At 36.6% G+C, this 16314-nt stretch overlaps 1 protein-coding gene across 6 annotated transcripts in view; it reads right to left on the bottom strand.

Moving 5' to 3' along the window:
• Positions 1-6696: 6696 nt before the first annotated feature.
• LOC127855945 (methylmalonyl-CoA mutase, mitochondrial-like) overlaps positions 6697-16314 on the bottom strand; it is a 33350-nt gene continuing 23732 nt past the window's right edge. For all 6 annotated transcript variants that reach the window (XM_052391865.1, XM_052391866.1, XM_052391870.1 and 3 more), the window contains 6 exons: positions 15825-15950; positions 14644-14745; positions 14155-14295; positions 11843-11970; positions 10018-10106; positions 6697-7618 (listed from right to left, as the gene is read on the bottom strand). In XM_052391865.1, coding sequence (XP_052247825.1) covers positions 7536-7618; positions 10018-10106; positions 11843-11970; positions 14155-14295; positions 14644-14745; positions 15825-15950 — 669 coding nt within the window. In that variant the 3' untranslated portion in view covers positions 6697-7535. The remainder of the gene's footprint in view (positions 7619-10017; positions 10107-11842; positions 11971-14154; positions 14296-14643; positions 14746-15824; positions 15951-16314) is intronic.

The raw sequence follows: 16314 nt of genomic DNA, 5'->3' as shown, positions 1-16314 counted from the left end.
CTGGTACTGGGATGACAATTAATGCATATGCATTAAGCCCCGTTTTCCCAAAATAAAGCTTAAATTATCTTTTTTATTATTGATTTGAGAGAAAAAACAACAACAACACATCTCGACCTGTGCTTTAAGACACACTCTCTGAATGAAATTTGAATGGGTTGTGTTCATTTCAAACTTGCGATATAAAAAGCTATAACGTGATTTTTGAAAACTTAGTTGCGTCTAAGATTATACAATAGCGAACAACTTCAGTGCCTTCAGCGCTTTGATTAAGAATATATTACAATATGCTCACCATTGTGAGAAGTTACAGATTCGAAATCAATATATGGATTTCAAACCTTCAGAACGAAAGCAAGGGGTTCCCCATATCGACATGAAATGTTGTTTCCTGAATACAGTGATTTTACAAATGCCAGTACAATCAACTTTATACTGTTCAATTAAAGTCCATAACAGAATCACATAGATTCACAAGCCCACAGCACACTGTGACCAGTTTATCAGTGACTGTTTTCCCGTTTGAGTCTTTCTTTGTTCATCAAGAAGTTAATTGGCAAAGAGCCATTCAGTACTGTATTTTTTTGTTGTACTGATCCGATGACACGTTCCACATGAATTCTTGAATGTGCCAGTTGTCGAGTGGCCTCTACATCAAGCGGTGACAACTGGTCTCGCCCTTTCGTAAATGCTGGAATTTTAACCTGCGCGCAAACAGACCCAACACTATCGCTGATATCGAACCCGCGGTCAGCTAAAACAATATCTCTCGGTAACAATTTATTTAAAAATCCACTATGTTCTGTTATGTTCTTATCACTTACTCGACAACCCCATGCATCTGATATGTACGAAACAGTTCCCCGTGGTGTTATTCCTATCAGAAATTTAATCGTATGATGGTGCTTGTAAGAAGACCACGTTTCGGCTCTAGCTCTCAGTCCGGTTTGTTTTTCGACATTTACTTCGAAACAGTCTATGATCACAGCACATTTCTTTCCAAAGTTCTTGCGAAATTCTATTGGCATTGTTTTCTGTAAAGTTTCACGTTCAGGCCATTTAATTAGTTTTTTTTTTCATACGATTGTACATTGCGGAAATAGTTGATGTCAGTAATCGCGAAATGGTCGACTGGTAGGTCTCAAACTCATAGGCAAGGAACATGTTTGAAAGGTTTAACCGTAATTTCACTAGAGTAAGGGTCATCACCTTGAATTTGTTTATAACCAAATTTGTCGGGAGAAATGGTTCAAGAAATTTGTAGAGTATCACTAGAGTCGTACAAGTCTGTAGTCCTGTGAGGTGCCTTACCTTCTCATTATTGTCCCTTAAGTAGTCCATGGAAAACTTTGTTTCAAACGACATGACCCTATCTTTCAAAACAGTATTCTGTGTGCGTAACTGCTGCAACTCTGACTGCATAGCGTCCACAAGGTCTTTGTCGATGTCGGTATTGAAATACATCCCAGTCTCCACAGGTGACCTGCCATTCTCTGTTTCTGCTTCGACCGCAACAGCAACCGATTCATCTATTTCAGAATTTCGCCTGTTTCGGTCTGACATTCTGTCGTACGTATCTGAAGCAGTTTCTGACGCATGCCGTTTCTTACCAAGTTTCAGCGTTGGGGCCCAGTCGGGTGACAGGCTGTCAATGAGATACGACTTCTTTCCTGAAATTTAAAAATACAAATTGAATAAATCAAGAACTCATTTCAATACTACATTAGAAAATATATCTTACAATAATGCAGTGTGTCTTAATATAAACAGGAAACACCCCGTGAACATGTTTCCTGTAGCCTTTGTGCTGTTTTAATGAAATTTGAAGTCATAGCGTAAAATAAGTGGGCGGGGTATTCGAGCATTAAATGGTGGTAAAATCAGGTAAATTGCCGAGTTTTGTGTTTATATGAAGAATTTTATACAAGCAAGTGCAAAATAACGAAGCTTACCATTCAAAAAGTGCGCTGAACAGACCCTGACATTCTGTAGATTCTTATTTTCGAAGTCCTGGCCGATATTTGCCAGCCATACTCGGCGCAATTAAAAGCTCAGTTTTCACAGCCTTCACCCTGATTTGTGATTACCTTTCTGCAAGCAAACGGTAAAACTCTAGCTCTGATTACGATCGTTTCGATTTGTACAACCAAAAATAGAACATTTATCATACCACCGCGTTGATATCTGCCTGATATAACGTTGCCTGATATATTTTTTTATATCATGGTCAACAGAAAGTTTGTATATCAGTTATGTGTGGAGGATGGTTATATGACTCGGAATCAACTATAAAGTAATCATTTTTAGTAAAATCCGATCAGATTTAACAAAACAAACAATTTGATACCAAGATGTAATATATTTTAAACACAAAATGCAACACAAACAGCAAAAAACATTTTTTTACAAATATTAAGCGCGCGTGATTTTGACGTCATTTTTAACATGTCAAACGACAAAAGTCATATTCTTTTCCACTAAAACTGCAGCTTTTAAGCGATTTTTCATTATTTCTTTAAAATCGGGGACGTAGAGGTATGATTAACAGAAAAACAGGTAACTGTCTAAGCCTTGCCTGATATATTACAAAAAGATCAGACAGTAACCTGCTATTCTCTATTTAACGACCATATTTGCTATTTTAAGATTAAAATTTGCTCAAGTGTATCGATGTCAATTTTTAGAACAGGGAAGCCCTTCAAAATGGCGGCGGTTCCGGTTGTGACGTCACATGCAATACCACAATTACCATTCTATACATAGATGGTGACGTCACTACGTCATTCTATACATAGATGTTGTTGTCACTACGTTATTGTCACCTCTATTCTAAGACGCATCACATTTTCCTGGTTTGGGGAATTATGCTTCCGCCAAAGTAGTTCTACGTATAGAAATGAAAATGTTAATAATGAACGAAAAATCGTGTTTTATTGTGTGTTTAAAACGGAATGTAGTTAAATTGTTAAAATCAGTGTATACATATTATTTAAAAAAACATATTGTGTGTACATTTTATCGACACGGTTATTTTTCGATCAACTATGTTAAAGATCAAGCTATGAATCGATGAAGTAATACTTGTGACTTAAGAACACAAATTTGGTATTTATGTGTACATTTCCCGAACAGTAGTATGTATCTGCAAATAAAATGCTTGCATAGTTCATTAATGTTTGTAAAGTGTCAGTCATCTAGCAGTAATTGTTTTTTAAATACGCGCGTTACTAGTTTAAAAATGTCATTTTTAATGAAAAGGGCCATGAATAAAGATATGTTGAAAAAAAGTAAGGAGTTGTTCAATTTACATCACAGGTGGTTAGCGTGTGGCTATGATATTAATTAGTGAAAACATCATTTTGAATGATAAATAATCATATTATAACGAAAAATTAAATTTTATGAAAAAAAATCACTATCAATATATAGTTTATATATATTTGATAGTGATTTTTTTTTTCAGAAAATTTAAGTTTTCGTTATAATATAATTATTTATCATTCAAAATGATGTTTTCACTAATTAATATCATAGCCACACGCTAACCACCTGTGATTTACATGCTTATCATTTATTTTTGGTTAATTCTCAAATCTCTAGCAGCAATACGTTTTGAGTGACCCGCGAAACAAAAATTCGTCACAGGCGGACAGAAGAAAATCTATATGTCACTCTTTCCTTTCAAAGCGGAAACATACACAACATTAAAATCATTTATTTGTAAAAAGCTCATTAGCATAAAATATTCAAGTGAATGAGTCGGGTAATGTGTCTATAATAGATACATACGTTTGGACTACCCAACTCTACATTATTTTGTTGACGCAAGCAAGTTTTGGAATTGTCAAGACATCTGTTCTCGTTGAGAAAAATTCCCGTCGTATTCGTTACATCATGGAACTGTAAGTCATGATTATTTGACGAAATGATTAATACGCCTATCACAACTTTGAACACAATACTCACAAATAACGCAAAATCACGTCAGCCTTGACGCAAAATATGTAATGAAACAGCAACCTGAAACTACTGACTATATACATCCTTCTATGTAAGTTTTCACACCTGCTTAAAATGATATTTTAGGACAATGCCAGCATGCTGGGTGACAGGTGTTTCATGGATTTTTTTCAAACTTTAATTAGTTCTTTACAGGGATCTTTTTCACGGTTTGGTAAATTGACAAAATTGAAAAAAGTTGTTTCAGATTCGCAAGTTTTCGTTTTAGTTATGATATTTGTGAGGAAACAGTATTACTGAACATTTACCATAGTCCAATATAGCCATTATATGTATCTTTTGACGATTTGAAAACCTAAAAATTATAAAGCGTTGCAACGCGAAACGATTGAATAATTTGGAGAGTTCTGTTGTTGTCGTTTAAATTTACGAAACTACGAAGATTGCTTATATGAGGTATACAATACTTCAACGGTGTATACCTGGCGGATTAGCCGAGAGGGCTAATGCGATTTTACTTCAGACTAACTTCAGGACTCCGGGGGTCACTGGTTCGAGCCCTGGTACCGGCTACTTTTTTTTACTTTTTTTTTAAATTTTATTCTTGATTTTTTACTGGAGCTTTTAAGATCCAATGTTTACAATTATCAATATAAAGCATTGAATGACAAACTTAATATGCAAAAATCTGTGAAAAGGCCACTTTAAGTACCAAGCACAATCACACCAACATATTAGAAAAGTTCGCATTGTAAATTTCAATAATACGCAGCACATTAATGTACTTATTGATGTTTTCTTCTTCATAACCCTTTTTTCATGAAAATTGTATAATCCTTTGTTACCAAAAGAGTACTTTAAAACCATATTTGGGGTAGTTTTTTCTTATTATTGTAATTTTTATTATTGTATTATATTTTGTTACACTTTTTCAAATTAGTTTGACCAGGGTACGTTTTTTGTTGTAACTTAAATTGGTCCTACTGAGTCTTATGCAGCCTAGCTGAAATAACCTTGACTAAAACATAACGTTTATTGCGCGACTGAAATCAACAACAATAACAGGCTAAAGGATTTTCTAGACCGAATCCGTATGCAGACTTAAGTAACATTATCTAAAGCATAGCGAATTTGTTCTGAGTGAGCCCATAAAGCATATTCGGCTAAAACATAGTGACCTTAAAATTGTCCCGACCGATTTCGTATGAAGCTTGAAATATCCCTGGCTGTATCATAGCGGCATTTGCCCCATTGAAATCAACAATACCCGGCTAAAGCATAGCGCCTTTAAAAATTGTCCCGAGTCCGTATGCAGCCTCAAGCAAAAACATTAGTGTCATGTTCGGCGGTATTGATTGTGCAGCCTAGTTGTTTCTCTCTAGACCTCAAGGAGTTCTGTCAGGGTTACCCAAGCCTTAACGAATGTTCAAAGGCCCTCCGATGTGAGCATATATCCTGGGGGTAAAGGTTAATGGACACCTCTTGATCTCATGGTGATCTTGTCGCGGCACATATGGGGTACTAGTATTGGACGCGATCGCTAGTTGGTCTGTGGATGTTTATTTGTCCTAGTAGGCGTGGCTTATCTTACAACTAGCCCCTATATCTAGAGATATCACCACCACATGGGAGCTTGGAAATGGTCCTTCCACTTCCTGATAGGGGATAGTCTAGAACCCTGCGACCTTGACCCAAAAGCTAGTCTGTTGGACCCCTTAATATGACCGGACTTAAATCTAACCAAATCTGGCTTCAAAAGCTAGGTTGACCTCACTGAGTCCACATGCAGACACAGCTAAGATGCGGTTAAACAACGACATTGATTTGACTTAGTCAGTGTATCAGAGACGTAGATAACATCTACGTCTCTGAGTATATAGACCTAAGCAAAATGTGTCTAACCATCGAGCTTGGCTACTGAATCTATATGAAGACCCTAACCAGATCTGACCTTGAACTTGAGAGTGAAGCCCTATAAAATATCTGACACTGGTCAATTAGTATGTTTGCAACCCCAAAAAAATCTGGCTAAAACAGAGAGATCACTTTGTCGCATGTATTCCTATCGTTTCCCATTGCAACCCGAACTAACGTTAACACTTTCGCAAATGTATTCAATGTCTTATGGGATGAACATTATTCGTTAATAATAGAGCAAAAGGTATTCCGGACCCGTATTCACCAACTGATTCTTAGACTTAAGAATAGACTTAGAACCAAGAAAAATGTGTTCAGTGTTTGAATATATACAGGCCTCCACCGGTGATTATGTCATTAACAAAATGTTCTAAATGAAGAATAATATAGAGATGTTTACTGCAGAGTTTGACTCAACAATAAAGAAATTATTGAATATTCTAATTTAAAGAATTTTCTTTATTCTTAGACTTAAGTCTAAGATTTGTTTGGTGAATACGGGCCCCGGTCAATTAATTAATCCAAATCTGGCGCAGACTTCACGAAATTCCTCAAACCTGTATATTAGATTTGCTTTGAACAATGTTTTCAGGACGTGAGGTACCGGTATCAACTGTTGTTGTTATACTCTTTTCATGTCTAGACAAATAATAAGTTAGCAAAAAACAATTAGTTATGTGTTGTTGTGTTGTAATATTTATTTCAAAATGATGTTTGATTGATGAAATTAGATGCTTTGAAAAAAGTTAAACCGCAATCAGTGGTAAATTGGGGTCTGTTCACCACTTTCAATCCAACATCGAAGATAATAAACACATGTTGTATCAGTAAGGCTTTCATTTATTCACTATTTCATATTACTGTGGGATATCAAATACAACAAATTACAATAATAAATTTTAGAGACATTTCATAACAACACAGTCAAAAATTAACATGCAACTTGATAATGAATATAAAAAATAATATCAAAATTAACACATTTTCTTAGTTTCATTGACAGAATATGCATTTTCACAACTCAGAACACTTTTTTATTAATGGTTTCTCTGATGTAAGTCGAATTTAAATAATAAACTTCTGTTATAATAATAGGTTTCTATAAGTCTTTCTGATTGGATCACCTGCATTGATTTGTTAGTTAATTATTTAAGTGTTTGGATTTTCGTTGTTTTCAACAGTTTTCTTATTAAAAACAACTTCATATCACACTTTGATACCATGCACATGTTTTATATGACACTCCCATCGAATGGGCAACATGTTTTTCATGACACTCCCATCAAATGGGCAATGACAGTTAAGTTATCTTCAAAGAACAGGGAACTTGTACGTATATTTTGGTATATATTTCCCTGTCTTAGTACTATATACATAAACATATAGATACAAAGTTGGCCGTTACTACTGCAGCAATCGAAAAATGTCCAACAATTGCATTTTGAAACCCCCAGGACTATGTGCTTCTTTGTTACATATTACACAGACCCATATAATCCAAAGGAGGTAATTTATTTCTACTAATTCCAACCAAAAACCCAGTAAAGATGTTTGTGTCCATTTAAGGAAGCTGTCTGTGACATGAAGTATAATCATTCCTTTCTACATTCACACGACACCCTGCATGCTGGCAGGTCCTATATTGGTTGGTATGTGAGCTAAGCAGTGGCCTTGTTCTTCTGAGGGCCTTTCCCCTCCAGGAGATCCATCACATGGTTTGCAGCGTCTGGTATCCTCGTACCTACAGCATGCATACATGTATACTATGATATGTGCGTGTTAGTTTACAACATAACAAGAGCACCGCCTAGCGGGTGCAGACAGCTCTTAAAGGTGAAGGGACCTATCTCAATACTTCAATCAAAAACGGGGAAGGGTGTTAGTGGAAAGGGGTGTATAGTGTGGGGGTGTAGTCATTTATTACATTATCTGTCATAAATGAAACAATTTATATAAAAAATTTGGAGGGGAGGGGATAATTGGGTGGGATGGTTGGACAGTCTTTAAAAAAAAAAACAAGGGACAAAATTGTCACAAAACCAGGTTTTCAATTTGGAAAAAGTCTGATAAAGGGAGACAACTCAAACTGAACTGATTGTTTAAAATTAACCCCCTTTGTGTAAAAATAAATATATTTTTAGTCGTGGCGACCTTAACCTTTTAAATTTGACGTAATTCTTTCGTGGGACACACCGTCCAATGATGGTGAACAAATGTGCCAAATGATTTTAAAATCTCACAATGAATGACATAGTTATGGCCCGGACAAGCTCATTTATGGCCATTTTTGACCTTTGAACTCAAAGTTCGACCTTGACCTTGGAGATATTGACGTTATTCTTTCGCGCAACACACCGTCTAATGATGGTGAACAAATGTGCCAAGTGATTTTAAAATCTCAAAATGAACGACAAAGTTATGGCCCGGACAAGCTTGTTTCGCCTGCCAGCCCGCCCGCCGCCGACATTCGCAAATCTAATAACCTGATTTTTCCTTCGGGAAACCTGGTTAAAAAACAAGAGATGTGTTTGTCAGAAACACAATGCACCCTATTCTGCTGCTTTGAAATAAAATTTCAATATATCATTTGGCAGGTTAAGAAGTTATCTCCCTTTTAAAGCTTATTACTTCCCTTGGATTGTATTTTTTCACTTTAGACCTTCAAGGATGACCTTGACCTTTCACCACTCAAAATGTGCAGCTTCATGAGATACACATGCATGCAAAATATCAAGTTGCTATCTTCAATATTGCAAAAGTTTTCGCAAAACTTTAACCAAGGTTAAAGTTTTGGGACAGAATGACAGACAGACAGGCCAAAAACAATATGCCCCCGATCATTCGATCCGGGGGCATAAACAAAAATATTTGTGTTTTTTTTAAAGGTGCTTCAAAAAATAAATTATGATACTTTATAAGAAAAATGGACCTAAACACAAAACTTCATCTCATAATGTATTTAAAAAAAATAGATGAGCTAAAAATGAGTAGCGCTCTTGGAAAACCAGACTTAATGCATGTGCGTAAAGTGTCTTCCCTGATTAGCCTGTGCATACTGTGCAGGTTAATCTGGGACAACTGTTTAGGCACAAGCATTAACTCAGGTTTTCCCAGAGCTAAGCTCAAATGAAATGCAGTAAACTTGTATGGATTAATCCTAGAATGATTATTTATATGAAATTGTTGCCAAATTTCAAAATTCTTCGTTATTTGTTTCTTGTTATTAAAAGTCAGAAATTATTAAGAACATTTCAGTACTTGTCACTATCCCTCATAAACAATGTTTTAAGTGATGTTACCTCGTCAAAAAATGGCAGACACTCACGTTTTTTCCAGAGTTTCTTTCCCAAGGATCATTACTATGATATTTAGGGAACTTAAATGATAATTTCCTGTTTTACAAAGTTGTTGGCCACCTGAAAACACTGCTTGTTTACATTCTTACAAAATTACCAGGTCCAAAAATGGCAGACACTCCAGACTTGTACAGCATTTCATAATCCTGAGGGAGGCAATACTACCTGGTCCAAATATGGCAGACACTCCAGACTTGTACAGCGTTTCATAATTCTGAAGGAGCAACATTACCTGGTCCAAATATGGCAAACAAATCAGACTGGTACAGCATTTCATAATCCTGAGGGGGCAACATTACCTGGTCCAAATACGGCAGACACTCCAGACTGGTACAGCATTTCATAGTCCTGAGGGGGCAACATTACCTGGTCCAAATATGACAGACATTCCAGACTGGTACATTATTTCATAGTCCCGAGGGGGGCAACATTACCTGGTTCAAATATGGCAGACACTCAAGACTGGTACAGCATTTCAAAGTCCTGAGGGGGGCAACATTACCTGGTCCAAATATGGCAGACACTCCAGACTGGTACCGCATTTCATAATCATGAGGGGGCAACATTACCTGGTCCAAATATGGCAGACACTCCAGACTGATACAGCATTTCCTTGTCCTGAGGGGGCAACATTACCTGGTCCAAATATGACAGACACTCCAGACCGGTACAGCATTTCATAGTCCTGAGGGGGGGGGGGGGGAGGTACAATAATACCTGGTACTAATATGGCAGACACTCCAGACTGGTACAGCATTTCATAGTCATGAGGAGTTTCCATTACCTGGTCCAAATATGGCAGACACTCCAGCCTTGTACAGCATTTCATAGTCCTGAGGGGGAATAACTCCTCCTGCCACCATCAAGATGTCACTGCAATAAAACATGTTACCATTACACACTTAAATGGTAAGTCTTAAAATTGTAACAGGAGTAGCGAAATAAAATGTTTAAGTTACACACAACTTTAAAAGTCTTTGTTAACATGGTTGCAGAAGGTCTTTATTGAAGTATGCACATTCCATGGTGTAAAAACTAACATAAGAATGAATAGGTCCTTGCATGTTAAGCATAGCTGACTTAAAGGAATTTCAAGACCACTACGTAGGCATATTGTTTTGAGTTTTATAGACCACTTATGGGAGGTTATTTATATTGATGAAAAAGTCAATATGAGGCAAACATTGCAGAACATATATTTGTCAATCTGTAAATAATGTCCTTTAAGTAGATAATAATATTTAAGGGGAGTAAATAGGACTAGGCAGTCCAATTATTAGTTCATGCGCTTCTCAGCAAGGTCATCCAGTTTTTCCCACTCCCAGCATATGTGAGTTTAGTTGGTGGTTGCCCTACATGACAGGTTTACTATAATTCTCACAGCAAAAGACCACATCAAAATTTAAGATGAGCCAGTCTCAGGGAAAACCAGGCAAAATGTATGTGTGTACAGTGTCCTACCACATGAGCAAGTGTAGATATATACAGACTACACGTAGAGGATTAACTTCCCCTTTAATTGAGTTTTTCCACTTTTTTCTAAATGAAAAGTGGAAAGTGTTGGTTTATCTGGGACAATAATTTTAGCACATGCATTAAGCAAGGTTTTCAAACAAACTGGCTTATAAATTTAAGCAAAACGAAACAAAATCAAATCGTTGTGGCAATTATTGTGGTCACCCTATTGGGCTGTTATACTATAATTGTCCTTACAGCACAAGACCACATCAACATTTAATATGAGCCAGTCTCAGGGAAAACCAGGCAAAATGTATGTGTGTAGAGTGTCCTACCACATTAGCAAGTGTAGTTTATACAGACTTCTCTTAGTGGATATCATTGATTTTTATACTTTTTCTAAATAAAAATCCAGTCTAGGTGAAAAGTGTTGGCTAATCTGGGACGATAATTCACACATGCATTAAGCAAGGTTTTTACACAGACTGGCTTATAAATTAAAGTAAACCTAAATAGACTGAAATCGTTTAGGCAATTATAACATTGAGTCTAACAAGCTTATTAAGCAGGAATGCTGGAAAATGCCTCAGGTTCTCACACAAATCAGCCACTAAAGGACCTCAAAAACTTTAAAATACACCCATATATTTTGGCTTGATTGCATCAAATGCCCATGGCTTATTGAAACGCTCTCAAGTCAATTTCTTTGGTAGAACCAGTACTTGGTATCTAAAGGTAGATATAAACAAGAGATGTGTTTGTCAGAAACACAATGCCCCCAACTGCGCCGCTTTGAAGCCATGTATTTGATCTTTGACATTGAAGTATGACTTTGACCTTTCACCACTCAAAATGTGCAGCTCCATGAGATACACATGCATGCCAAATATCAAGTTGCTATCTTCAATATATTGCATAAGTTATGATTAAGGTTATAGTTTTGGATAATGACTAACACATACAATGACAGACAGACAGGCCAAAAACAATATACCCCCGAACATTCGATCCGGGAGCATAAAAAGTTCCCACAGTGAGGATAGAACTCCTGACCTCCCGTTTGCTATGTGGACACCATATCCACTTAGACATAGTAACCTACATACAAACAAAGAACAAGAAAAAAACAAAATGTTTAAATACTATCTTACGGGCGTCCAAGGTCTTTGAGAGCCTTAACCATCTCGGGAATAAGTGTCTTGTGTCCGGCGGCAAGGGAGCTCACTCCAACCACGTGAACGTCTGCATCGATAGCCTGCTGGGCCGCCTCTCGGGGAGTCTACGGACGAGAGGGACATAGTGGAACATGATGGGTAAGATACGAGATTTTTTTGCTTAAGAAACCTCATACAGAAAATTTAAATAATCAATTGTGTATGCAGCAATTATCTGCTGGGCCGCCTCTTTAGGGGTTTTGGGACAAGATGGTCACAGTTCAACAAGATAGGTAAGTTTTTGGATACTTTGTTAATGAAACATTATAGTTTTGGATTCCTTGTTCAATAAACATCATACTTTTGGATGCCTTTTAAAAAATCAACAATCAAGTCATCAATGATGATGATGTTCAGTAAAATTATCATAGTTAAGATATTTGGGGGTCTACTTATGATAAGAACAACTATGTTAAACTGATATTGTGGCCATCAACAACAAGAAACCGTCGGAGATGGGTGATGCTCCCCAAAGTTTTTTCTGTCACAATATTGCACTATATATTCAGATAAAAGAAAACGTCTTGAAGCCACAGTAGTTGGGGGAGACAAGATTTTTTTTATAGAAAATTTCAAAGGGCCATAACTCTGTGAAAATCATCCGACCAGAACCCGCTGATAATATGCACATCTCCTCTTGGTAGTGAAGCTTCCCATAAAGTTTCATTGAATTCCGGTCATAAGTTGCTGAGAAATAGCCCGGACAAGAATTGCACTATATGTACAGTTAATGGAAAATTTCAAAGGGCCATAACTCTGTGAAAAATCATCCGACCAGAACCTGCTGATAATATGCACATCTCCTCCTGGTAGTGAAGCTTCCCATGAAGTTTCATTGAATTCCAGTCATTAGTTGCTGAGAAATAGCCCGGACAAGAATTGCACTATATGTACACTTAATAGAAAATTTCAAAGGGCCATAACTCTGTGAAAAATAATCCGAACATAACCCGCTGATAATATGCACATCTCCTCTTGGTAGTGAAGCTTCCCATTAAGTTTCATTGAATTCTGGTCATTGGTTGCTGAGAAATAGCCCGGACAAGAATTGCACTATCTGTACAGTTAATGGAAAATTTCAAAGGGCCATAACTCTGTGAAAAATCATCCGACCAGAATCCACTGATAATATGCACATCTCCTCTTGGTAGTAAAGCTTCCCATAAAGTTTCATTCAATTCCGGTCATAAGTTGCTGAGAAATAGCCCGGACAAAAATTGTGCACGGACGGACACACTGACGGACGGACGGACAGACGAAACGGCAACTATATGCTCCCCCCAAAATAAATTTTGGGGGAGCATAACAAATATATATATGAGATATATATATGTGCTAATCTTGGATAACAATTTCTGCCCAAACTATTTTTTTCGCTAAGAACAGACTTCCTTTCAAAACATAACAAGGGACAAAATTGTCACAAAACCAGGTTTTCATTGTGAAAAAAAAATCTGATAAAGGGAGAAAACTCAAACTGAGCTTTTGAAATGAACAAACAAAATTAACCCCCTTTGTAAGTTTGTTTTTAAAAAAAATATATTTTTTGTCGTGGCGACCTTGACATTGGAGATATTGACGTGATTCTTTCGTGCGACACACCGTCCCATGATGGTGAACAAATGTGGCAAATGATTTTAAAATCTCACAATGAATGACATAGTTATGGCCAGGACAAGCTCATTTATGGCCATTTTTGACCTTTGAACTCAAAGTGTGACCTTGACCTTGGAGATATCGACGTAATTATTTCGCGCGACACACCGTCCAATGATGGTGAACAAATGTGCCAAATGATTTTAAAATCTGACAATGAACGACATAGTTACGGCCCGGACAAGCCCGCCAGCCAGCCCGCCCGCATTCGCCAATCTAATAACCAGTTTTTTCCTTCGGAAAACCTGGTTAAAAACCTGGTTAAAAACAATATTAGCCAAAAGTGTTGTCCCTGTTGAGCCTGTGCAGACTTCACAGGCTAATCAGGGACGACACTTAAAGCACATGTAAGTTTTTGGATTTCTTGTTAAAGAAACACCATAAGAGCATTGAAATCATCAATTGTGATGGTGTTAGTTATAAATATCCTAATCAGATCTCTAGTCAAAATGAAAATATTTATCAGTATAAATAGCAATATTGGCATATCAATGTTTAATGTCAAAGATGTTAGAGGTTTTCTAAATTTGAGGGTTATCTTGTAATTTTATTCGTTTATTTGTCAAAACCAATAAAATTAATCAGGCACAAACAGCAAAGAGTGGGCCGATATCCACATCAAATCCCATGTCAGCGAATCCAGTTGCGATAATCTTGCCACCCCTATCGTGGCCATCTTGTCCCACCTTGGCAACCAGGATACGTGGTCGACGACCCTCGTTTTCTTGGAATTTCTATGTAAAAGGATACAAGGCGAACTGTAAAGGTCTGACCTATAAATTCTTAATATATTTGGACAATACGTTTTGTGTGCAAGAATGGTGGGCTATTATGTGCAATTAAGTCAATGTTACTTATTTGCAACAAACGACTTTTATGTCAGATATTTTACAATATAAATTATGTGCATTAAACAATTTTGTAAATAACCTTAAACAAGTTGAAATATTTGTGCAAGAGGTATATTTTGTTCAAAAACGCAGATACAAAATATGGAACCACAACTTTTTAGAAAATTACATTTTTTTTCTTTTTTTCAATTTTACATGAAAATGTCAGACAAACAAGATTTAATATGGCACCTCCACTCTCTTGATGATTGCATCAATCTCTTTCTCCTGCCCATACTCTGTCTTGTAGGCTCCACTAACTAACCGGTTGCTCGCCACATGGCGACCATACACCTGTAGAGGAACATGGGAATTCATAAAAGCCGTGTTCTGAGGTTCAGTACATAAGTATGGACGTAAAATGGCGTCTCAGATTAGGCTATGCAGTCTGCACAATCACGGACAACACTTTCCACTTCCTTTCAGCAAAACTTGTAATAAAGTGAAAAGTGTTTTCCCTGAGTAGCCTGTGCAGACTGCATAGGCTAATCAGAAACAACACTTTCTGCACACGCATGGAGCCCATTTTTCCCAAAATGAGGCCCATATCAAGGAAATTGTTTTTTTGTTTTTTTCACATGGTCTTCCAGACCATTCTGAATGGTCCAAGTGGCACAAAACCGGTATATGCTAAAAAATGTTTTAATTTAACAAATTATTACCTTGAACACATTTTCAATGACATCTGATTTAAATTCACTTATATATGCTGATATGATGTAAGATGAAAAACCCTTATGTAGGAGAAAACTTCATGATTACAAAAATTAATTGTCTCCATTAAAGATGGCCATAGTTTGTAACAGCAGTGAGGACTAAATTAAAAGTGCTCAACAATCTCAAATGTGTTATTGTGTTGAAAGTTGTAGTAATCATGTAATCAATACTCTGATGCCAAAAAGAGAGAGGTAATAGTTTATCTCTTTTCCAATCAGAAGAAAAGTGAAAATGACTATTTGCTAACAGCATCCAGAACAGCCTGTGAGTTACTCGAAGTCTGTTCAGGTTGTTTGCTGTTTGCTGCTCATCAGTATCTCAGGATTGGAAATGAAGCCTTTTAAACTTGAATCTAGTAAGAAAGGTATTTAATTAAATGTGACTTTCTAAGGGACTACAAGTGCGTCAAAAAACTTATCTAAGTGGTAAAGGGTTAAAAAATAAGATAATCATAATTGCATATGTACAACTTCAAATCACAAGGAACATTTCATGCGATTATTAATGTTTTATGTTGACAATTATATGAGCACTTCATCTGACAAGTTTGCGTCTATGGACAGACAGACACATGTCCATGGTAATTCCAGAAACCACCTAATTACTTAACAGCCTAGGTGTAAAAAAACATCTCCAAGTGGATGTTACCCTCCCACCTTCTCCATGGCGTCAGTAATCTCTCCAACAGTGCAGCGCAGTCGTGAAGCCGTAATCGTCAGGGCTAGCAGGTTCCCTTCGTTGGACTCGCAAGCCTTCGTGATGTTGGCAAGAGATTCTTGGGCCTAGAATGACGCAATTATTCATGGCTTTCAATTGTTCAACCTAATTTTTTGTAAATTTGCCACTAAAACATTTAATGGCAATTTTAAATCAATAAATCTTATTTGAAACAAGATTGATTACTTATGTATTATGTTTATTATATACCTTTGTTTATTTTATTTACTTCAACTTCTTATTTTGAGTGTCATTAAAGTTCCCCTAGTTCACACCCACAATACAGGGGTATGTCATCCAAAGCATTGTAAAGTTTGCATTTAGACCAGTAAAATATAAATAAGTAAAATAAACAAGAAAATGAAAATTATGCATTAGAATTGATTTTTAACAATGGTATTAACAAAACATTTGCCCAAGAATGGCTAA

Source organism: Dreissena polymorpha, chromosome 13, assembly GCF_020536995.1.
Source record: "Dreissena polymorpha isolate Duluth1 chromosome 13, UMN_Dpol_1.0, whole genome shotgun sequence".
Taxonomy (NCBI): Eukaryota; Metazoa; Mollusca; class Bivalvia; order Myida; family Dreissenidae; genus Dreissena; species Dreissena polymorpha.
This window is presented reverse-complemented; position numbering and strand designations above follow the sequence as displayed.